We start from the raw sequence: 23,353 nt of genomic DNA on the forward strand, positions 1-23,353 counted from the left end.
TGAAGAATGTGTGCCAAGTATGTCTGGAATAGAAAATTCATCCAGACCTGGTCACACATGTTATGTGGATATAGTAAGCTTTCTATTTAACAGATACTGGTTTGTTTATACAGAATTTCTTTCTGCAATGGATAAAATCCCATTTGATACGTGCATAAAAATCTCATTTTTAAAGCAGACCACCTGCTTTAAAGGGTACTCCTGTGCCCTGATTAGTCCATTAAGAGGGTTTTTTTAAAAAGCAATTAAGCTCTATATGGCTATTTTAGTGTGTAAATGGAGAAATAATTGACTGGTGTGCCAGTAAAGAGAATCAGAAAGAAGTATCTGTCTGACCACAGCATGAGCATTACATCCTCCTTAGAAGAAGTTTGCTTTGAAAAGAGTCCAGAAGAGTAATCAGCGTGTTTATCCAAATTAAGCTGCCGGTCTACACTTCCCTAGCCTAACAATACTTACAGATACTCTGTTGTTTTTTTGGCAACTCTAGAAATTACATAAACAGCAATTATAACTGAAAACTAGTCTCCAGGAATCTCATCTGTGTGGTACTCACAAAAATAAGGCAATTTTGATGCATGCAGTAAGATGCAGAATTGAGACTTGAAGTGGAAAGTTTCCACTCAGAAACCCTGAGATTTGCTAGTGAGGATAAAACAGTGGGTTTGCAAGCACTTAGAAAAAGAGCAATATAATTACTAGAGGCCAGCAACGGATTGTTAAAAATAGACTTTGGCAAAAAAAATAAAAATATTGTTATGACAAGGTGATTAATATGTCAAGAGAAAGCTGTGGACACAATTGTCCTAAAAATCAGTAAGGCATTTGATAACATTGACTAAAGCCGCCACCTTGTTAAAATGGAACTATGTGGGATAGATGGTCTCACTACCAGATAGATTGATTCATAGTTGGTTGTGCAAATGTGCCCGATGCTCGGTCCTTCATGGATCGAAGTCTGAATGGAGCGAGGTGTGCTATGGGGTACTTCAGGGTTTTGTCCTGAGTCCAGTGCTCTTCAACATTTTTACAAATGACTTTGACGAGGGGATAAAACAGGTGTTCGTCAAATCTAAGGAGGACACAAGCCTTGGCAATTGCTAATCTTAAAAGATAGAATCAAGGTCCCAAGTGATCTAAATAGACTTGAACATTGGGCTCTATCCATCCGAATCCTGTTCAATGGAGAGAAATATGGGTTCTGTATGTAGGTTGGAAAAATCATTTGCACAGGTACAAGCATAGGCAGAACCTGGCTAAGCAATAGTAATTGTGAGAAACACCTGGGTATTCTAGTAGACCAGGGGTCTCCAACCCCTGGTCCATGGATCGGTACTGGGCCGCAACATGCCAGCAACCGGTCCGCACAAATAAGCAAAGCCCCATCTGTGGGATGCAGGCAGCACACAAATCCATGCATTCTCTGGTCCGTGGAAAAACCTCTCTCCATGGAACTGGTCCTTGCTGCCAAAAAGGTTGGGGACCTCTGAAGTAGACCACAGATTAATCATTAGCCAGACGTGTGCTACAGTTCCTACAGAAGCCAATGCAATCTTGGGCTGCTTGACAGAGATAGCAAAAGTAATACCACTTAAGATTTATATACCACTCCATAACGCTTTATGGCAGCGGTCCCCAACCTTTTGGGCACCAGGGACTGTGGGAAATTTTTTTTTTACAGACCAAGGGACATGGTTTCACATGCTATCTAGATCCTGTGCATGAGCAGATGAAGCTTTGTTCACTTGTGTGGCCCAGTTACTAATGGGCCATGACCCGGAGGTTGGGATCTCTGCTTTACAGCACTCTGAGTGGTTTACAATGTCAGCATATTGCCTCCAACAATCTGGTCCTCATAGTGGTCAGGCTTAAACTTCTGGCTCTGGGCAGTTAGCCTGCAGTGCTATATTCTAACCACTGTGCCACCATGGCTTCTGTATTAACAGATATAAACAGTGTGATGGTAACTGCTCTATACTGCATTGGTCAGACCACACATAGAATACTATATTCAGTTTTAGACCTCACAAATTCTATCACCAGATCTTTAGGATGGGGAAAAAAGAAGTATCAGAGACATAATGGTTGTTTAATAGAGGTAGGGAAATACTTGGTGGTGATGTATGGTATTAAATTGAGGTAAAGGTATGGGGTAATAACATATATTTATCAGGAAGCCCAAGAGTAGAGGAAAATACTACTCAAATGACCCAACTGAAGACCTGCACAGTGTCAGTGATAGTATAAGGCCTATACCAGAGGTAGGCAACCTTGGCTCTTTTATGACTCGTGGACTTCAACTCCCAGAATTCCTGAGCCAGCCATGCTGAAGGGAAAGGGAGAGGTTTCTAAGCTAAGCCATGCTGGCTCAGGAATTCTGGGAGTTGAAGTCCACGAGTCATAAAAGAGCCAAGGTGGCCTACCCCTGGCCTACACTATAGGAAAGAGTTATTGGAAAAGGCAACGAGTCACATTATAAATGCCCCTGAGGACAGGGAAGGGCCTGTATTGATTAAAGACAAACATCAAAGTTATTGGTCTACTCAAAACTCTCTCTCACACACACAAACTACAGGAGAAAGACTTGTTGGTGGGGTGGAGACAAGAAGGAGGAAAGATCAGAGATATAACTGGAAACAGAGTAGTAAATGTTTAATCCAGTTTCACTGGTTGGGGAGAAATACAGATGATGGAAACAAAAGAGGCTGACACCCTTACTTCAGGGAAACAGTACTACATGTGGTATATAGGTAGAACATAGAATCATAGGGCTGGAAGGGACCTTAGAGGTCTTCTAGTCCAACTCCGATTAAGGCAGGAGATCTTATATAATCCCAGTCAAATGGTTACCCAGTCTTGAAAACCTGAAAAGTTTGAAAAGTGATCGAGTATTCACAACTTTGGGAGGCAAGCTGTTCCACTGATCAACTGTTCTCACTGTCAGGAAATTTCTCCTTTCTAAGCTGTATCTCTCTTTAACATGCTTCCACCCATTATTTCTTGTCCTGCCCTCTGGTGCTTTGAAGAATAAGTCAATCCCCTCTTTTTTGTGACAGCCCCTCAAGTACTGGAGGACAGTTATAATGTTCCCCAAATCCTTCTCTTCGATAGGCTAGCCCGGGGGTAGGCAACCTTGGCTCTTTTATGACTCGTGGATTTCAACTCCCAGAATTCCTGAGCCAGCCACGCTGAGGGAAAAGGGAGAGGTTTCCAGGCTGAGCCATGCTGGCTCAGGAATTCTGGGAGTTGAAGTCCATGAGTCATAAAAGAGCCAAGGTTGCCTACCCCTTGGGTAGACATATCTAACTCCCTCAACTGTTCATCATATATGATTTAGCCATCAGATCCTTTGTTGATCTTCTTTGCATGCTTTCTAGGGTTCTCAGCATTTTTGTTATAATGTGGGGACCAGAACTATACTACAGAACACAGAACAATATTCCAAGTGTGGTCTCACTACTGCGGTATAAAGCGATATCGCTTCTCAAGATCTTGATGATATCCCGCTGTTGATGCAGCGAAGGACTTCGTTGCTTACTACTGTTGAGCCAGATACTGCCTATTCCACAACTACTGATTTAGGTTTTCCTGCCTAAGTGCAGGACTTTATTTTTCTCACCACTGAACTGCATCTTATTAGATAGAGCCCAGTGCTCAAGTCCGTCACGATCCTTTTGAATCTATCTTCCAAAGTGTTAGCAATTCCCTCTGCTTGGTGTCATCTAAAAATATGATGAGTTACCCTTCTATCCCCTCATCTAGATAATTTATAAAGATGTTGCAGAATACTGGGCCCAAAACAGAACCTTTAGATACCCTACTGCATGATTCCCTCTGTGTGGATGTAGTTCCATTCAGGACTACACACTGGGTGTGGTTGGTCAGCCAATTTGAATCCATTTGATGATGGAAGTGTGTATCCTTACCAAGAAGTAGTCTGTGGTCTACTTTGACCAAGGTCTTACTGAAGTCCAAGTATGGTGTGTCTGGCACAATCTGTTTTTAACAAACTCATGCTGACTTCTAGAAAGCTTGTTCATTTCTAGGTGCTCACAAATCTTCTGGTTATCTTTTCCAGAATTTTCCCAGGTATTGAGGTCAAGCTAATTGGCCTATAACTTCCTGGATCCATGTCCCCCCCCCTTTTTTTTGTAGACTGAAACCACATCAGCTCTTTTCCAGTCTTCTGGTAGTTCCCCTGTGCTACAGGAACTTTGAAAGATTATATTCAATGGCTCTGAGATTACATCTGCCAGCTCCTTCAATACCCTGGGATGCAAAACATCTGTTCCAGGTGATTTGTGCTCGTTCAGGGTGGATAGGTATTCTCTTACTATTTCCTTGCCGATCTGGATTTGTATACCTGTTCTATTTCCCTCAGGGTTGCCTTTGATAAGTTGGGCTACTTTTTCCTTTTACATAAAAAAATGCAAAAAGGGATTAAGCAGTTCTGCTTTCTTCCTGTTGCCTGGCATCTTCTTGTCATCTGCTTCCATTAGTGGACCTATTGTTTCTTTTACCTTCTTCTTGTTCCTTACATACTGACAAAAAAAATAATCTTTCAATATGGTGTGAGCAGGACACACCCTGGGAAAAAGGCTGTACTGTGTTTATGTGTGGTTGCTATGATATTTGTCAGAGAGCTAAATGTAAAATAATAACCTGGAGAGAGCAAGAGGGATATTCATAAGCATACTGGTGCTCACTCACCTCAATACTAAATATAAATTGATATTTTGAATGATTTTTTTTTTAAATATTGCAATAAAACAGAAGGCATACTAATATATCTAATACTTACCGATAAGGTCACTTCTGTCCAGTAGTAGCTCTAAATCTTTGTCAGTTATTACTTTTTCTCTTGAACCTTTAATTTCTCTAGAAAAAGAAATATTTTATTAAGTTCCCTGGCTTAACTTCTTGGCAATGACTTTAGCTTTAGTTGTAAAAATGCTTCCTTCATTTAATAATTTGTTCCGTGTGGGGAACCAGTGTGATGCAGTGATTAAGGCTTAAACCAGGAATGGAGAAATTCAGGTTCTGGTTTATCCACCGAAACTTGCTGGATAATGTTGGGTTTGTCACTCTGCTTTAACCCACCCAACCCACCTCACAGGGTGGATGTTATGGGATAACAGGCGGACAAAGTGCTATGTATGCCACCTTGAACTACAAAAAGAAAAAAAATAGAAAATAAATCAAATAAGACAAGGAAGCAAGCAGATCATACCTGTCATAATCCCTGGACTGCAGCAATTCTATTAACTCTTTGGGATCTAAGCAGCTCTTTGACCGGTTTACTCCAAATTTACTACCTTTGAACTGATCTTAAAGGGAAACAAGAAAAAATATATTGTTATTGATCAGCACTCTCACTCTGTCAGTGATTTTTTTTATTAAATATACTGTATAAACTGACAGTCATTTTTGTAATTCTAAAATAGAAGAATGATAAGATTATAGTTACAGAATATTAATGCAAACACAAATATTTTCCAAAAGCTCCTTGATATTATATATAGAAGAAGAAAATAATCATTTCGGATTCATATTTATATAGTGCAAATACTATTAGCTGTAGATATTAAAGAACTAATGCAAAAAAAAGAAAAGAAATTAAAGCACTGCATAAATAGCATCCCATTTCCAAGATCACTTGACTTAACACAAGTAGGCATCATTGCTGTCAGAAAGAATACAGGGCAAATTACTCTGAATCTAGCAGCACAAAACTTAACTATCTTTAGACATTTACTCAGTATCATTTTCTGATCTATTTCTCAGAAAAGAAGTCCCTTCAAAGACTTTATTTTTATCGTCCTAAAAGCTGGATTCTGAAAGTTGAAAGTTTTCTTAGAATCAGACCAGGTTCTTCATTCTTTTACACAGTAAATATAAACTGTAAGCTGAAGTACACAATTGTTTTGAGGTACATTATTGAGGTAATAATGTATTTCAAACAATCTGAACTACCAATGACTTCTTCATTTGCCCTCCATTTAGCAACAGAGAATCTCCCTTGTTCTAAGGAGATTTCAGAATTAGAGGGTTGTGAAAAACATTTGAGAATGATGGAATGCAAACTATCGCTTACCAAGATTATTTGTTATGTAATTGATATGCCTAAGTAGATTGGTGCCCCCTGTGCTGTTTGGCAGTTATGGAAAGACAAATGTGTCCCCTTTTCTCAACTGTCTTTTCTCAAGGCTAAACACAGCCAGTTCCTCCAATTTGTTTAGGGTATAGTCTCTAGCACTTGATATAAACAGATTATCCTTGCTCCGTTTTGAGACTTTGCAGCTTCTAGGAATCTATCTTGAAGTTTGGTGTTCACAAAAGATATGGCTGAGATCTGATTGAAACAAAATGAACTGGGAAGGTTTATTCCTTGTGGATTTGAGGATTTTATTTCTCTTAATTTCTTCTTTGTCCCATCTTTAAAATTATAGTAAGCTTCTTGGTAAATTCATTACGAAAAAATTATACAGGTCACTCTCTTTTGGTTTATCATTTGTATTTCCGTTTTAAATTTTAAAGTCTCAGTCAGTTTTTTTGTGGAGTGAAGCATCTTTGTCTAAGTCAACCTCTTGGTCTGTCAGTTGTAAATCCATTCTTGATGCTTTCATGTCAGATAAAATTTGTTCTACATGGTTTTTTTTCCAATACCATCTTTTGGACATAATGTATCCATAGAAGCTGACATCATTATTGACACTGTTGATATTGTCACTACTTTTTTCTGATTCCATTTTTCAAAAGTCTCCTTATTTATTTTTATCATTAGAACATTTTGAAGTTTTATAAATCTTTCCTCCACCTATAAATTGTAGCTTCCTCTAGTGTCCAGTTTTTGAAATTATGAATTGAAAGTCTCTACTGTAGTGTGTGCGCAAAATGGTTTTTATCCCATCGTTTCCTGGATTTCAAACCTGTGGAAAATCACTGTCCTGCAATCTCCTTGTGAAGCCATCCAGAACACACACTAACAAATTCCCATCCTCTCCTTATCCAGAGAAGTTTGAAGGAACCAGACTATTCACTGGTTCCTTGGTCTTTGTTGCAGTTATTAGCAGACGTTTTTAGTCAGGTACTGAATTTTTTGAGTTTTTACACAACTACATTTAGCATCCCAACTACAATCTAGTCTAAGCCTGACAACTCTAGCAATAATCATCCATGCCTTGATTACATCATGAATATTCCTACAGCCTACTAGTTCTTAGGCTACCCTTTGAAGAATACGTTCTGGCTTCAATTGGTTCAAAATGTGGTAACGTGATATTGTATTCATTAACTGTATTAAAAGTTTAGCCATGATGCCATTTTTTTACAGGATAAAACAATATAAACTGTTCCTTTTGATTTTTAAATGCCATATAATCTGGCTGCCTAAAAGAAGTATCTGTCTCATTAGGGGCCTATAGGTCATTAAGATATGCAGGAAATGCCTTTCTGAAGTTGTCTGAGCTCTTGTGATATAGAAGGACGATGGAGAGGATCTTCTCCTGGGTTGCTCCCAGGCTGTAAAAATTTTTCCATAGGACTGGAATTAGAACCCAGGGACGTATTTGTTTGAAAAATGTTAGTAAGGGCTTTCAGTAATGATTTATATTTTATGTTTCGTGTTGCTTTTGACAGATTGTCCTTGTATTCTGTGCCAATAAAGAAACAAATAGCTTTTAAATGGAAGACTAATGTCAACTACCGTGTTTTCCTGAAAATAAGACCTGGTCTTATTTTATTTTATTTTTTGCCTCCAAAAGAGGCACGTGTTATTTTCAGGGCAGGGGTGGAATGGCTTTTACACTCACCTCACAGTGGCTACACCAACAGCCCGTCCTGCCGGCCCCTTCTTCTGCGGCCAATTTCCATGGACTGAATCCATAGCTTGGTTCTCGGCTGCAGAGGCCTTCCAGAAAGACTTCTGACCACGAAATGCAGGCCCGAGCTCCATTCTTAGCTGCTCCTTCGGCTGCAGAAGAAGTGGGCTGGCAAGGCAAGTGTCTATCCATGGAATAGGGCTTATTTTGGGGGTAGGTCTTACTTTTGGAGAAACACCTCATAGTTCAGTGATGGCGAACCTATGGCATGGGTGCCAGAGGTGGCACTGAGAGCCCTCTCTGTGGGCACGCACACCGTCCGCCCCAGTCCTAGGCCTTCAGCTAGATTTTATAAAACCTTTTCGCTTTAGGCCTCCACCGCCATGTACAAAAAAAAAAAAGAGGTTCAATCAATGAGTCAATTTCAACTTCTCGCGGGAGAAAAAAAGACCTTGCAAAGTTGGAATTGATTGATTGAACTTTTTAATCCCACCCAGTCTGCCGTTACTACCGCAGCCACGCCCAGCCAATGCGCCACACCCAGCCAATTGGCCACACCCAGCCAATGGGCCACCCCACCCGGCACCCGACAATGCATAAGTGGGTTTGGGGTTGCAGTTTGGGCACTCAGTCTCTAAAAGGTTCGCCATCACTGTCATAGCTAGTGGTCCAATAAAGAAAATTGTGAACATGATTTCTAAGAGTTATAGAGATATTACTAACTTTTGTGGATAATCAGCTTCTCTAATTTCCTTTTGGCAGCAGCCCTTTCCACAATCTTCTGGTCAATAGTATTTACGGTTACAAAACGATATACAACCACCGGCTTTGTCTGACCAATTCTGTGACATCGGTCTTGTGCTTGAAGATCAGACTGAGGGTTCTATGAAATGAAAATATATGAATTTAATATTTATCTTTTCCATCTCCATGTAAACAATTCCTCTTAGGAAAAAGAACTTCTGACTTGTTAACAATTTGGGGGGAAAAGTTCTCCGAGAGATGGGGACAACTGACTATGACTTTTATCTACAACGCAGTGCAACAATAACAGACACCACACATCAGGTGAAGAGGCAGCTGTGCCTGCTCAGAAGAAGATGCAGCGGCTTTAAAGCATTCCTAATAGGTGCTACATGCATACCTCCACATGCTTCAAATCACAGATCACCCTTCGAATCTGCATCTTTGTATAGCCTTTATTAAAAATCCTGAATACTTTATATGTATTCTTGATGTCAAGAAAAATGGAATACTTTCTGGTCTATTCTCAAATGCAACAACAGACAACTTTCTCAAGTGCTAGGTGACCCCAAGAAACCTTCCATTCTAAGCTGAAGTATCATAAGAGAGTTTATGAGATTTTAAGCATTTAAAAGTATTTATATATCTACACTTTTATTTAATTCCAAGGATCTCCTATGTTTGGTTAAAGATGTCAAAGATGCTTTGGGGCCTCCTGGCTCAACATTGCTCAGGTTTGTTTACTGTGACAAGCAGAAGTTTTTTCATGTTCTTACACGTGCTTAAAAACATTCTTGAAGAAATTACAGAAATGAATCTGGCATTTTCTGCACTTAAAGCTTCTCCTTTGGCACCAAGTTGGATTCTTCTGGCTGTTAAATTGCAGAAAGTGCAACACAAGTACTACAAAGGTAAGGACAGAGCAAACTTTTGTATGGAATTTTATAACTATAATAATGCTGTGGGCTGAATTTTTGACAACTGTACACATAGCTATGGATTCTCCCATACTAACAGGCAACAGAAGAACTGAACTTTGTTCAGTTATCCCTAATTATTTTTGAAGTGCGCCAAGCTGAGGCCTTTAATTAGGAGAATAAGAAAAAATGTTATGTTCTCCAGTTAAATTTTGAATTTGAGAGACAAAGTCTTGTTAGAAACATTACACTATATCTATGGTTGGTAGAATTTAGCATGCTTTAAGGAAAAAAACTACAGGACTTTAAATGGCATATCGCTACAGGTAGTTCTTGACTTACGGCCACAATTGAGGCCCAAAATTCTATTGCTAAATGAAACGGTTGTTAACTTGAGTTCTGCCTCATTTTACACCTTTTCTTGCTACAGATGTTAAGTGAATCACTGCAGTTATTAAGTTCACAACACGGTTATTAAGTGAATCTGGCTTCCCCCATTAACTTTGCTTGTCATAAGGTCGCAAAACGTGATCATACATGACCCCAGAATTTTGTAACTGTCATAAACGAGAGTTAGTTGCCAAGCATCTGAATTTTGAATACACGATCATGAGGATGCTACAATGGTTGTGTGAAAAAAATGGATAAGTCACTTTTTCCAATGATGTTGTTAATTTTGAACAGCCACTAAATGAACTGTTGTAAGCCGAGGACTACCTGTACTTACATTTAATAAGGAAAACTATATAGCTATGCTTTACTATGGTTTTTTTTTAACGCTTGCGAGTCAGTGTTGACTCCTGGTGACTGCCTGGAGTAGTCCCCGCAATTTTCTTGGCAAGATTTGCTGAAGTGTCTTGCCAATGCCCCCTTCTTAGAGCGAGAATGACTTGCCAGCTTACCAAGCTGGCTTTGTGCCTTTGGCAGAAGTCACAGTCTCCCAATTTCTAGCTGCCGCATTAACTACTATATCAAACTGGCTCTCGCTAATTTAATTAGCATTTATTTTAAAATTGTACCAGTTTTCATAGGCAGAGCTTAAATTCCAAGTGGATTTTAAAACTGTACTCTATTGATGGAGTTGACTATACAGTCCTTTGGGATCAGGACTTCGTAGTACGTACCCAGTCACTGTCATAAATTATGACTGTATCCGCTGCAGTCAGATTAATGCCAAGACCTCCAGCTCGTGTGCTCACCAAAAATATAAAAACTTCAGGGTCTGTATTAAAATTCTTCATCTATAAAAGGCAGAATATCACCAATTTAACATAAAATAGGAAAATCAGCATGCCTGTCCTTAAAGATAATAAACAGAAAGAAACCTTTAGCCATTTGGCTGGTTAAACTACAAAAAATTATAGGAAGAATTATATCAGTGGTGGCGAACCTATGGCACGCGTGCCAGAGGTGGCACTCAGAGCCCTCTCTGTTGGCACATGCAACACCGCCGCCAGCAGCAGGTCCATCAGGCCGCTACCGCTGCTCAGAGCAGGAGCCCCACCCAGCACAAAAGAGGCGAAGCGGTTGACTGGCAAGCTCGAATAGAGGTGGTAGAGCAGAGGTCACCAACCATTATCGATTGGTGGACTGGAAGAAAAGGGAAGGGGAAGCATTTTACATGCGTGCATGTGCGCACGGGGCCGTGAGCACGCACGGGCTGCAAATGTGGTGGGGCTAGTGCCTGCACGATATTCACTAGCCCTGCCCCGTTCTTGCATGATGCAGCACCTTGTATCTGCACCCCATGGTGCGGCGGTGGCCATTTTTGTGCCTTGCAGCACGGTGGCCCATTTTTGTGCCCCCGGTTTTTGCATGCCAGAGGCAGCAGAGGCACCTCCCTGCCCCCCCCCGAGGGCACCACAATGCTGATGCGGCCCTGGCACTTTGCGATAAATAAGTGGGTTTTGGGTTGCGGTTTGGGCACTCGGTCTCTAAAAGGTTCACCATCACTGAATTATATTATGGCATGCTCCTATATTTCACAATGTTTTGGGGGTTGAGAAGGTTAAGAACATACGTTAACAACAGTAGAAAATTTAGTAGTTTTTTTTAAAAAAAAATCCTAATGAATTGTTTGAAAACTAAAAAAAAAAAGAGCCATCACAAGATACATTTTAAAAATCCAAACAAATGAAAATTTATTTAAAAAAAAAGAGGCATGAAAATTCAAAACCGATTTGAAGTTATGCTCTTCTATCTGCAATTATTCATGATAACCTACATTTTGAAGTAAGCATGGCTGGAGAATTCTGGGAGCTGAGGTCAACACAACTTAAAATTGCCAAGTGGAAAAACACTGATCTAAATATTTGGGATATATTTTTCATCGCAAGTGTATGTTTCAAGACACAATCCATTAATCCACACTAATTTCCAGCAATTCTACAGTAATATACAACATTATCATCTCAACAACCACTCTACAAAATAGAGCAACCGGACTGCAGAAGCTTCCCAATGTTTTTTTTGCAGAGGATTAAGTTGAAGTCAAATAGTTTACTCCCAGCTTGCTTTCTTGATAAATCTTAGAAAAATTAAGCAAATCAGGTGAATGTTTCTGAGAAAAAGCCACCTACATTTTCTTCTCTGTCTGCATAAGACATGCTTCCATCCAGACGACTAAACTGGTAATCTCTCAGATAGCAGTAGTCCATCAAAATGTCCAACATTCGGGTCATTTGTGAAAACAGCACCACCTAAATTGAGGAAATATTCCTTAGTAACTTATCTCAGAGGTGTGAAATATAATAATTAATAATATAATATAATATAATATAATATAATATAATATAATATAATATAATATAATATAATATAATATAATATATAATATAATATAATATATATATATATATATATATATATATATATATATATATATATATATATATATATATATATATATATATATATATATATATATATATATATATATATATATATATATATATATATATATATATATATATATATATATATATATATATATATATATATATATATATATATATATATATAATCAATCAATCAGACCGGTCTGTCTGAAAAACTTCCTGTATATACTCCCTTGACTCGGCTGGCAAAGAGGGGAGGAGAGCCTGTGGCTTGGTGGTTAAATCACCGCCTAGTATGTAAACTTCCCAGGTTCGAATCCCATAAAGGGTGTGGCTAACTGAAGAGAGCAGAACGAGCTTGAAATGGCCATCTTAGTCTCCCAATTTAATTCTTTAACTCTTTGTCAGAAAAGAAATTTGGATTTAAATGTTTCGCAGTTGCGACTTGAGCCTGCTTATACTAAATTCAAAAAAATACCTTGTGTCCTCGCTTTTTTAGTTCTGGTAACATGCGATCCAAGAGTAATGTTTTTCCAGAATTCTTCACTAGATCCTCATCCACCTTCACGTGAGAGGGGAAACAACAACAAAAACTATATTATGAATATATTATAGATACTGCTTTTAACATGCTGCTTTTCTTGGCCTTTTGAAAGCAATATATGTAAATATGGTCTCATTTCCTTTATTATCAGAGAATGGCAAAGAAAGACAAAGAAAGATTTCTTAGGCCGATGGAAAACTTTGAGGAATTTAAAAACAGAGTGGATCTATGGAAAGCTACAAAGAACCAATGCTGGATGGAAACAACGGAGGAGCTGGCACCTGGGATTGACGAAAGCTGGGGAGTATGAAAATTGTTGAATAGTACAACAGCACAACAAGGTCCAGAGACACTCTGAACAAATGGGGCTATCCAGTGGCTTCTGCTCTTCGCGATTGTGATGACCAGCAGAAAACAACACATACATATAACTGCCCTTTATATTCCGATCAGGGTACACTTGAGGACCTCACGACAGCATGACAGAACACCATTAATGTTGCTAGTTTCTGGGCAGGGTTTGTTTAATTTGTATATTTTTTAATCTTTTACTTTATATTTTAAATTTTATGTCATATAGTATGCCTTATTTTTAATTGTGATGCTTCTGACATCAATAAACAAACAAGATTTCAGAGATTCTAATTCTGGCAAGTATGTCTTTTTGGTTAATAGACAGAATACCTGATTAGTGAAATAACTGCTAACAGTTAACAGAATTGATGTCGTCTACAAATATAAAGTGTCCTGAATATTTATAAATATTTATAATTGCCTAGTTACTGCTGAATGGGATTGTTATTATAAATGAAAACTTTGTTATATATAGGAAAATCCTCCACTTAGAATAAAGAAAATTGGATGATCTTGAAGGCAAGGTTATATTTTCTTATCAGTATAATTATGGCAGAAAAAGTGTAGAGGCATCCTTGACTGCTCTGTGCTGCATGGTGAACCAGTCACTAAGTATTCAGTTCTAATCTATCTTTTATTTTCACCATAATTTCTCTTGCTGCACCCAACAACACATATTCATGCAAAATATTTTACAATTCAAGGCAATTTACTTAAGATAAGATAACCTTGATTGTCATTTTTCACTGTGGGCACACTGGCACGCATTAAAAATGAAATTCCGTTGCCTGCTCTCAAAAGTGTACACATATATAACATACATATAAACATCTATGTACAATATATGTATGTACCTACACCCCTACATATAAATATTAATCACTGTCCATCTTGAATACATAACGGAAGGAGGAAGCTTTAGAGTTCACAAAGTTAATACGGTATGGAATGAAACTGTGACTGAATCTGGATGTTCTGCTTCGGATACCATGAAGCCTCCTCCCAGAAGGTAACAAGGAAAACAGGTTTGTGAAGAGGATGTGTAGTGTCCCAGACAATTCTGCAGATCCTGCTCAAGCAACGCTTACATGCTATATGTTTATTTACTTCATCATATTCTTTAAATCAATCCCAAACCTTTTCTTTCATTTAAATCATATTTCTTAAATCAATCCCAAACCACTATTAGAAAATTCTTTTTACCCAATGCCAATTTACATATCCGTGTTGTGATCGGGTAATGGGTTTGCATACTATTACCAAAGAAAAACCACTTTTATCCAATTTTGGATAATTTACCCCTATCTGTGAAGCACTGCTCTAAATCAGGGGTGTCAAACTCAATTTCACTGAGGGCCGCATCAGCATTGCGGTTGCCCTTGGGGGGGGGGCAGGTGGGTGTGGCCAGAGTGGGTGAAGCCTACTGGGTGGGTGTGGATGGAGTGGGTGTGGCCTACTGGGTGGGCGTGACCAGTTCTATATCATTCGCGTCAAGGGTGCCTGTGGGGCCTGGGCAGGAGTGGGACAGATCTGAAGGTCTCTGGCAGAAGGGAGTGGGACCGGGGCAAGTGCCAAGGCATGGTCCACCGGGGCAAGTGCCAAGATGGCCACCACAAAATCGTACATCAGTTCCCGGCTGGCCTGGGCCAGGGCCAAGGCAGCAGGGGCTGTTCCCTCACTGTTTCCAGGATGGCTTCGTGGGCCACATAAAACCACTTTGCGGGCCGCATCCGGCCCCCGGGCCTTGTGTTTGACATGTCTGCTCTAAATGAATAAATGAACAATAAACTTATCTTCTCCTAGTTTACGCATGACCTGGCAGAAAGCAAGAATCTAGTTCGCATACCCTCATGTCTAGTGAAAAGCTGCTCTGCTCTTCCCCAATTTTGCTGATTGCCACCTCTTTCAATCAAAATTCTGCCGAGCATCTTCCCAGATGCACTTAAAATTCTGGAGGTTTTGCATATCTTTGTTTGTGCAATACAGGGGAGCAATACACTGAGCAATACAGGTGACGTTCTAATCTAATATTACATCTACAGCCACCAACGCAATATCCATAGACACGCTAAATAAGGCACACAACTCCTCCAGAATCAAACTAGTTCAACATTTCTCCAGCTACACTGCCTGCACCTGCAGCTTACTATTTTCTAACTTTCTCAGTTTTTATCAATGCTTATTAGACATTAACAATACGATTTGTTTCAATTCCACTTTTTAACACATCACTGCTATTCCTGCGTCATCTAGAATCTCCTTTCCATTTCCTCTACATGTATTATCTTTCTCTCATCCTTATTTTTGCAGTATTCTGTTACGTGTATTTTCCCTCACCCAAATCCTTTTCTACTTCATCATTCTGATAAGCATTATTTATATTTCCTTTTAGTACAATTCTACGTATCTGTTGTGTAATTATTTCCACTCTGTTCTATGCAGCTTCCACACATTTCCTTGTATTCATTCTTTGCCCAGATTAATCAAATCTTTTAAGATTTTTTTTCATGTGGGGCTTAAATTTTCTCTTCCTGAAGTCATTGTACTTTCTCCTGTTTTAGTTTTTTCCTTCTTTTCTTTTCCCCACTCCCACAGAATGATGTTTCTCACATTTACAATCTCTCTTCATTCCTTACTAATCAAATTATGCTTTAAGTTTTATATTCCTTTCTTTGCCTTATGCATGCATAGACAGGATTATGCTTAAGTAGCTGCATAGTTTTCTACTTACCATTCCCCATTTATTTATTCCCGGCTCTCCCAAAGATCCATGACTTTTCTGGCACTCTCCTGTCTTGTTCCCACCAATTCATTTCACCTAACAAAGTATTTTGTTCCCTGGATTGTATTCATTCAGAATACAATTCATAATATCCCAAGACTCATCTCTGCTTTTTTTTTCATTGTGCCATTCACTATTAGAGCATAACGTAGAACTATGATCAACCTACGAATTCCTTTTTTCATATGAACTCCCAAAAACCTAGATAACCCCAATTCACACACCTTAGCCATTCATTCGTAATTAAACTTATATCTGCACTTTCCTGCATGTACTCTTCAACTCCCATTCCACAAAGTTAAGACTATTTGAATTTGTGTCTATTATATCCTTCCCCTTTCTCTTGATCTCAAACATACAACGTACTTAAATGTTCTTTCATTTCACGCCCTTTACTTTTTACTCCTCTGAAACAGCAAGCTGCAATTGTCCATATACCATACAGAGGTAAGCCCACATATATTGATCTCGCCACTTATTGTGGTTTTAGTCAATCAAAGTTTTCACAGATTTTTAAAAATAAAACTGAGAAATATAGATTGATTTTGGTAGATTTTGACAAATTTTGGCTAGCATGCATATACCTCAAAACATATACTATTGCATGGATCTTTAGCTGAAAGACTACCTTGCATACCAACATAATGTTGCCCATATCCCATCATTTAGCGCAGTGGTGGCAAACCTATGGCACGGGTGCCAGAGGCGGCACTCGGAGCCCTCTCTGTGGGCACACGTGCCGTTGCCCCAGCCTCGCCTCCCCCTGTGACCCCCTCCTCTCCAACAGCCCCCCTGAAGGAGAGTCGCCCCTGAGCGGGGCCCACGTGGAGCAGCGCAGCCAAGGACATGGCAGCCAGGCAGCATAGACAAGACTCTGCCCTCATACTCCATCATGCACAGTTGATGCTGCAGGGCGCGGGCATAGGGCGTGACCGCCATAGTGCTGCTGGGCTGCCTGGGCGATCTGCGGCAGGCCCTGGAGGCGGTGAGTGGCCCTGCGGGCAGGCAGGGTGGGGAATGGGGGGTGGAGCGGGGGCGGGGCAGGGGGTGGAGCGGGGCCAGTTTTTGGGCACTCGGTCTCTAAAAGGTTCGCCATCACTGACTTAGCGGGTATATACAGGATATTTTAAACCCTACTTCTTTTGGCCAGCCAACAGCCTTGCTTAACAATTGATTAAAGCCGTAGACAGTTTTTCAACCAACACTATCAAAACAGGTCTAAACAAGACCCACAGGTTTATGTCTACTCGAAGCAAAGAGTAAAGATTTACCTTAAATTGCTGTGTGACAGAGTCCAGGGGATATTCAATAAGATATGGATGGTTGCAACATTTCCTCAGCAGCATCATAATGTTCTGCAACTTAAGGTTGATTTCTGAATCCAAAGGCATATCCACTGCAATCACTGGCCTTGCAAATGAAAGCAAGTTGAAATAAAACTACAAGTAAAATCTACCAAACGTGTCAGTATAGTATTACACTTCAAGAGCTATTTCATCCAATTATTCTGCTTCGGTGCTGATTGATCGATAGCTACCTGTACGTAGAATATTTTATCAATAAGATTAAGAATGATGTTTAGGTTTATTATGAATTTATTTCTCAAGGTTACCTGGCTGTGAAGGTATTTTGCAAATATTCCAAACAAAATTTAGATTAAATACCTCTCTTTTTCAGCTTCTTCTTGTGTTTTACTGATTAGTTCTTCCAGCGTGTCAGGAAATTCATTTTCTCTGAGCTCACGATAATTAACTAATTTCCGACTGCGTCGCTTTGGTCGGCCTGTAGAACTCAGCTCCACAACTTCTTCCTATGAAATGCAAGACCTCGTTATTTAGAGCAGGGGTCCCCAACCTTGGCCACTTTATGACTTGTGGACTTCAACTCCCAGAATTCCTCAGCCACAAGTCATAAAGTGGCCGAGGTTGGGGACCTCCCTGATTTATAGAAAGGTGTTCCTTGAGCAACAATCAGTACATTTATATTGATGGGTCCTGCACCTGCCTGGTACATTTTTCTTTGCACTCCTCAGTGGGTGCCATCTCTGCTCCAGCTTATTCCTCACAATTCAGCTGAGTGACAGAGCACTGAAAAATTAGGGTGTGAAAATAAATAAGTGACCACTCAAATACCTAGTTCTTGTTTAATGGGTTTCGGGGGATTCGCGTTTATGGAAAAAGAGAAAAGCTAAAAACTGGTGAAGGGGAAAGAGTTAAAAATGACCAAAGAGATGGTCTATCACAGAATAATCCACCCTATTGGAATGCCCAATGCTCATCATTGAAAATGTTGGATATACCAGATTGTTGCCCCTGTAAGACTCTGGAAGAGAAACACACATGGGAAAGGATGACTTTGTTTGCATTAGAAACAAAACTTCTATGGCTTGTAACTGTAATAAAACAATGGAGGCAACCCATACAGAGGTAGAAATCCAAGTCTGAATATCATGTTTTCCCAACAGCATGCAAAATAAATATTTATCTGCCCCAAAGATGACTGATTTTTGCAAACAGGCTGCCCGGTTGTCTATATCTTTGAAGCAGAGAGGGAGTTTCTTAAAGAGGCAGGGGGACTAGTTGAGGGGGAGGGGGAAGAACATTTATCCTAAGGCAGTGGTGGCGAACCTATGGCACGGGTGCCAGAGGCGGCACTCAGAGCCCTCTCTGTGGGCACGCGCACCATCACCCCAGTCCTAGCCTTCAGCTGGGTTTTATAAAATCTTTTCGTTTTAGGCCTCCGCCGCCGTGTGCAAAAAAAAAAAAGGTTCAATCAACCAGTCAATTTCACCTTCTCGCGGAAAAAAAAAGATCTTGCAAAGTTGGAATTGATTGATTGAACTTTTTAGTCCCACCCAGTCTGCTGTTACCACCGCAGCCACGCCCACCCAATGGGCCACACCCACCCAATGGGCCACACCCACCCAGCACCCGATGGTGCATAAATGGGTTTTGGGTTGCAGTTTGGGCACTCGGTCTCTAAAAGGTTCGCCATCACTGTCCTAAGGAGATTGTTGCTTCTATCACAATAAATACTGGAAATGGCTGGAAAAATGAACTAGGGTAGTGATGGTGAACCTTTTAGAGACTGAGTGCCCAAACTGCAACCCAAAACCCACTTATGCATCATCGAGTGCCGGGTGGGTGTGGCCCACTGGGTGGGCAAGGCTGCAGTGGTAACGGCAGACTGGGTGGGACTAAAAAGTTCAATCAATCAATTCCAACTTTGCAAGATCTTTTTTTTTCCCACGAGAAGTTGAAATTGACTGATTCAACCTTTTTTTTTTTTTTTTTTTTTGCACACGGCGGGGGAGGCCTAAAGTGAAAAGGTTTTATAAAACCCAGCTGAAGGCCTAGGACTAGGGTGATGGCGCGCATGCCCACAGAGAGGGCTCTGAGTGCCGCCTCTGGCACCCGTGCCATAGGTTCGCCACCACGGAACTAGGGATTAGGAATTTAATTTATATTAGTGAATGATAAACTCAGACAACACATTTGTTGAATAAGCACTGTTGAATTGTATTAAAAAATCAATAAAACTTTTTTTAAAAAAACAATGAATACAATGGCCCTCTCAGCCGTGGCTTAAAAGACTTGGGCATTAAGACTGAAACTAAAACTAATGATAAATACTAAGATGTATATGTTCTGACAGGGGAATATGAATTTGCAAAAAGTACAAGGACAAGAAACAATGCTTGGAAACTGATCGAAGAGAGAAGCAACCTGGAATTAAGGAGAAACTTCCTGACAGTGAGGACAATTAACCAGTGGAACAGCTTGCCTTCAGAAATCGTGGGTGCTCCATCAATGGAGGTTTTTAAGAAGAAACTGGACAGTCACCTGTCTGAGATGGTATAGATTCTCCTGCTCGAGCAGGGGGCTGGACTAGAAGACCTCCAAGTTCCCTTCCAGCTCTATTCTATTCTAAAACCACAATTCATGAATTCAGCTTTCTATGTATCAGCTGCCTTGTGAAATTATATCGAGATGTAATTTCAGCTTGTATTACTTTCATTATTAAAATTAAGCAATGTTCCAGGACACTGATTGTTTCCATAGTATAGGATGAAAAAAAGCAAGAGAGCCAAGTATTATGTTTGAAACCCGTCTATAACCTCCTTGGTCAAAATAATTTCTTCATTAATGATCTTATTAGTGTCTTCCTGAAATGGGGGAGGTGTCATATCCCTTCCATAAAAAAGATGGTGAGACTCTGGAAAGAGTACAGAGAAGAGCACAGAGATAATTAGGGGACTGGAGGCTAAAACATACCAAGAATGGTTGCAGGAATTGGGTATCTCTAGTTTAATAAAAAGCAGTGTTCCAATATTTAAGAGGCTGCCACAAACGAGATGGGGGTCAATCTACTTTCCAAAGCACTTGAAGCCAGGACAAGAAGCAATGGTTGAATCTAATCAAGGAGAGAAAGCAACTTATAACTAAGGAGAAATTTCCTGACAGAACAATTAACCAGTGGAATGACTTTCTCCAGAAATTGTGGGTGCTCCAACACTGGAGATTTTTAAGAAGAGACTGGACAACCATTTCTCTGAAATGGTATAGGGTCTCCTGTTTGATCAAAGCGTTGGATTAGAAGACCTCCAAGATCCCTTCCAACTCTGTTATAAATGGGCACTGACCATCCCTCAATTCCAGGCTAGTGGAGAGTCGAGTAAGCAGGTATTTGCCCTCATATCACACGTCAAAATCTACAAGAGGCAAAGAATTCAAGATAACAAGAGACGTGATTGCTGAAGTTACTTTCCTATGACTTGTCCCAATGCTACAGTCTAAATTACAATGGGTCTGAGTGACTTTATTTTCCATAATTCAGTATTCCAGCTTCCTCCTTCCTATGTTTAGTGGAGGAGATGCGACACAAAATGGAAATGAGATGTTTCAGCTTTTCCTTCTATCTATACCGGGATAGGCAACCTTGACTCTTTTATGACTCGTGGACTTCAACTCCCAGAATTCCTGAGCCAGCATGGCTCAGCTTGGAAACCTCTCCCTTTCCCCTCAGCATGGCTGGCTCAGGAATTCTGGGAGTTGAAGTCCACGAGTCATAAAAGAGCCAACATTGCCTACCCCGATCTATACTCTATCTTTACCCAAACAGAAGTCAATGGCCAAAACATCCCTAAGCCAAAATACAGAAACAAATACCTGGTTGTTTCCCAAAAGCTTCTGAATTGTCTTGTTTATAATGGCACTGTAGAAAATTTCTTGTTTCTTAACAAGAGGTGCGTAGACCACAACTTCACGCTTGGGAGGAACTTCTACAGCTACATCTGATTTCAGTCTTCTCAACAGGAAAGGAGTCAAAATCTAGAGTCAAAAAAGTCAAAATACATTTCCATCCGTTTATGATTAAAAACCTTGCTTATTTCAAAAGAAAGCATTGTCATTCCAAGACTGCATGATGTGAAGTTTTGTATGTAATTGCTTTCAACTGCATTTTGACAGAAAATCTGGCCTTGGCAAACCTCTTCTGTAAACGACTAAGTGCTTAAAATTTTCCTTCTAAGGCAAAGAATTAAGAGCTCTAAATCTGTTTTGTTTTTTTTGTAAAAACGGAAGAGAAGATAACAGTCTCACTTTCATCAAGGCAAAATATTTCCACATATAACCCACTCTCTACTATAGCTAACACAAAACAGAAGCAATCACAATCTTTGTGACTGGTGAAAGACATGACCCCCCCCCCATCTATACTCACCAACCAACCAGCAACCATTGCCCTTGGCACAGACTAAATCCTGAATGTTCAAGTATTGAGTATAAGAACAATGTCATGAGAAAAAACTCTTTAATTTCTCAGCAAATATATCTTTACTGTGAGGAATTCACACTTGGAAAATAAGGATGCCCGCAGACAGAGATAGGCAACCTTGGCTCTTTTATGACTCGTGGACTTCAACCCACAGAATTCCTGAGCCAGCATGGCTCAGCTTGGAAACCTCTCCCTTTCCCCTCAGCATGGCTGGCTCAGGAATTCTGGGGGTTGAAGTCCACGAGTCATAAAAGAGCCAAGGTTGCCTACCCCTGCCCGCAGATATATGTTAACAGTGGTATTTGCAAATATATTCATTTGTGGTCATATATGGTTATCAATATAATATTTAAAGAAAAAGTGGCAACCTGGAAGAAAATACGGTAACATATATTTTAAGCAATGAAAACAGACCTGGTGCAACATGTGCAAGACATTCTGTTCTCTTTCCTTAGCAACAATATCTTCAGCAATTTCAGAAATGCTGGTAATATCAAACCAGGATTCAAAACTAGAAAAGAAAATCAAGAAAAATGAATTGAGAACTTGACAAAAAAAAAAAGAATTAAGAAGCGAGAAGCTACAATTTAGTTCTGTAATGAAAAAAAAAATATATCAAGGTCCAAATTGTATTTTTTCTTGTTCATATTATTTTGTCTTTCAAGAAAGGGCACAAGAGATGCAGAGCACAAAACTTTGTCCAATGATTGCAATGAAACTCTACTTATCATGTCTCCCCCCCCCATTCCAGCACAAACTACCAAATAATGTAACTACCCAAGACAAGTCTCTCTCCACATCAGAAATATAATGTTCCAAAGACCGTTCCCAGACATGGATTTGCTCACTGTCATATCTGGGAGAACTTCTGAACACCGGTTTTATTGCTCATCATGAGTATTCTGGACCTTGGAGTGCTCAAGGAATGCTTGCCATCTTTAGAAAGGGCCTGGCCGTAACCTCACTTTTCTGTTCTTAGTCCAGTGGTGGCGAACCTATGACACGGGTGCCAGAGGTGGCATTCAGAGCCCTCTCTGTGGGCATGCGCGCCGTCGCCCCAGTCCTAGGCCTTCAGCTGGGTTTTATAAAACCTTTTCGCTTTAGGCCTCCGCCGCTGTGTGCAAAAAAAAAAGGTTCAATCAGTCAATTTCAACTTCTCACGGGGGGAAAGATCTTGCAAAGTTGGAATTGATTGATTGAACTTTTTAGTCCCACCCAGTCTGCCATTACCACCGCAGCCACGTCCACTCAATGGGCACGCCAAGCCAATCGGCCACGCCCACCCGGCACCTGACGATGCATAAGTGGTTTTGGGTTGCAGTTTGGGCACTCGGTCTCTAAAAGGTTCGCCATCACTGTCATAGTCCATCTCTCATTCTCAAGAAGCAAGCATCTGGACTATTGTTTGTGATGATTTGCCACAAGTGATGGCTGGAAGATTCTTGACTCATTTGTTGTCTACTGAAAGGGAGAAATGTCAAAGCAAAACCCTTTGGAGAAACCACGAAAGGCTGTGACATCTCTCCTGAAGAAGGTTATATATTTAGTTTCAGATGTTCAGTTAATACTTATAAATCAAT

General features: G+C 40.1%; 1 protein-coding gene across 1 annotated transcript in view; it reads right to left on the minus strand.

Annotated features, from left to right (window-relative positions):
* HELLS (helicase, lymphoid specific) overlaps positions 1–23,353 on the minus strand; it is a 42,076-nt gene that overhangs the window by 1,856 nt on the left and 16,867 nt on the right. The window contains exons 12-21 of the mRNA XM_015813241.1: positions 22,188–22,284; positions 21,167–21,328; positions 17,663–17,808; positions 17,270–17,408; positions 12,797–12,880; positions 12,061–12,180; positions 10,606–10,722; positions 8,544–8,703; positions 5,231–5,327; positions 4,802–4,878 (exon numbers count right to left, since the gene is read on the minus strand). Coding sequence (XP_015668727.1) covers positions 4,802–4,878; positions 5,231–5,327; positions 8,544–8,703; positions 10,606–10,722; positions 12,061–12,180; positions 12,797–12,880; positions 17,270–17,408; positions 17,663–17,808; positions 21,167–21,328; positions 22,188–22,284 — 1,199 coding nt within the window. The remainder of the gene's footprint in view (positions 1–4,801; positions 4,879–5,230; positions 5,328–8,543; positions 8,704–10,605; positions 10,723–12,060; positions 12,181–12,796; positions 12,881–17,269; positions 17,409–17,662; positions 17,809–21,166; positions 21,329–22,187; positions 22,285–23,353) is intronic.

The sequence above is a fragment of the Protobothrops mucrosquamatus genome, unplaced genomic scaffold (genome assembly GCF_001527695.2).
Source record: "Protobothrops mucrosquamatus isolate PMUCROS unplaced genomic scaffold, P.Mucros_1.0 scaffold146, whole genome shotgun sequence".
Taxonomy (NCBI): domain Eukaryota; kingdom Metazoa; phylum Chordata; class Lepidosauria; order Squamata; family Viperidae; genus Protobothrops; species Protobothrops mucrosquamatus.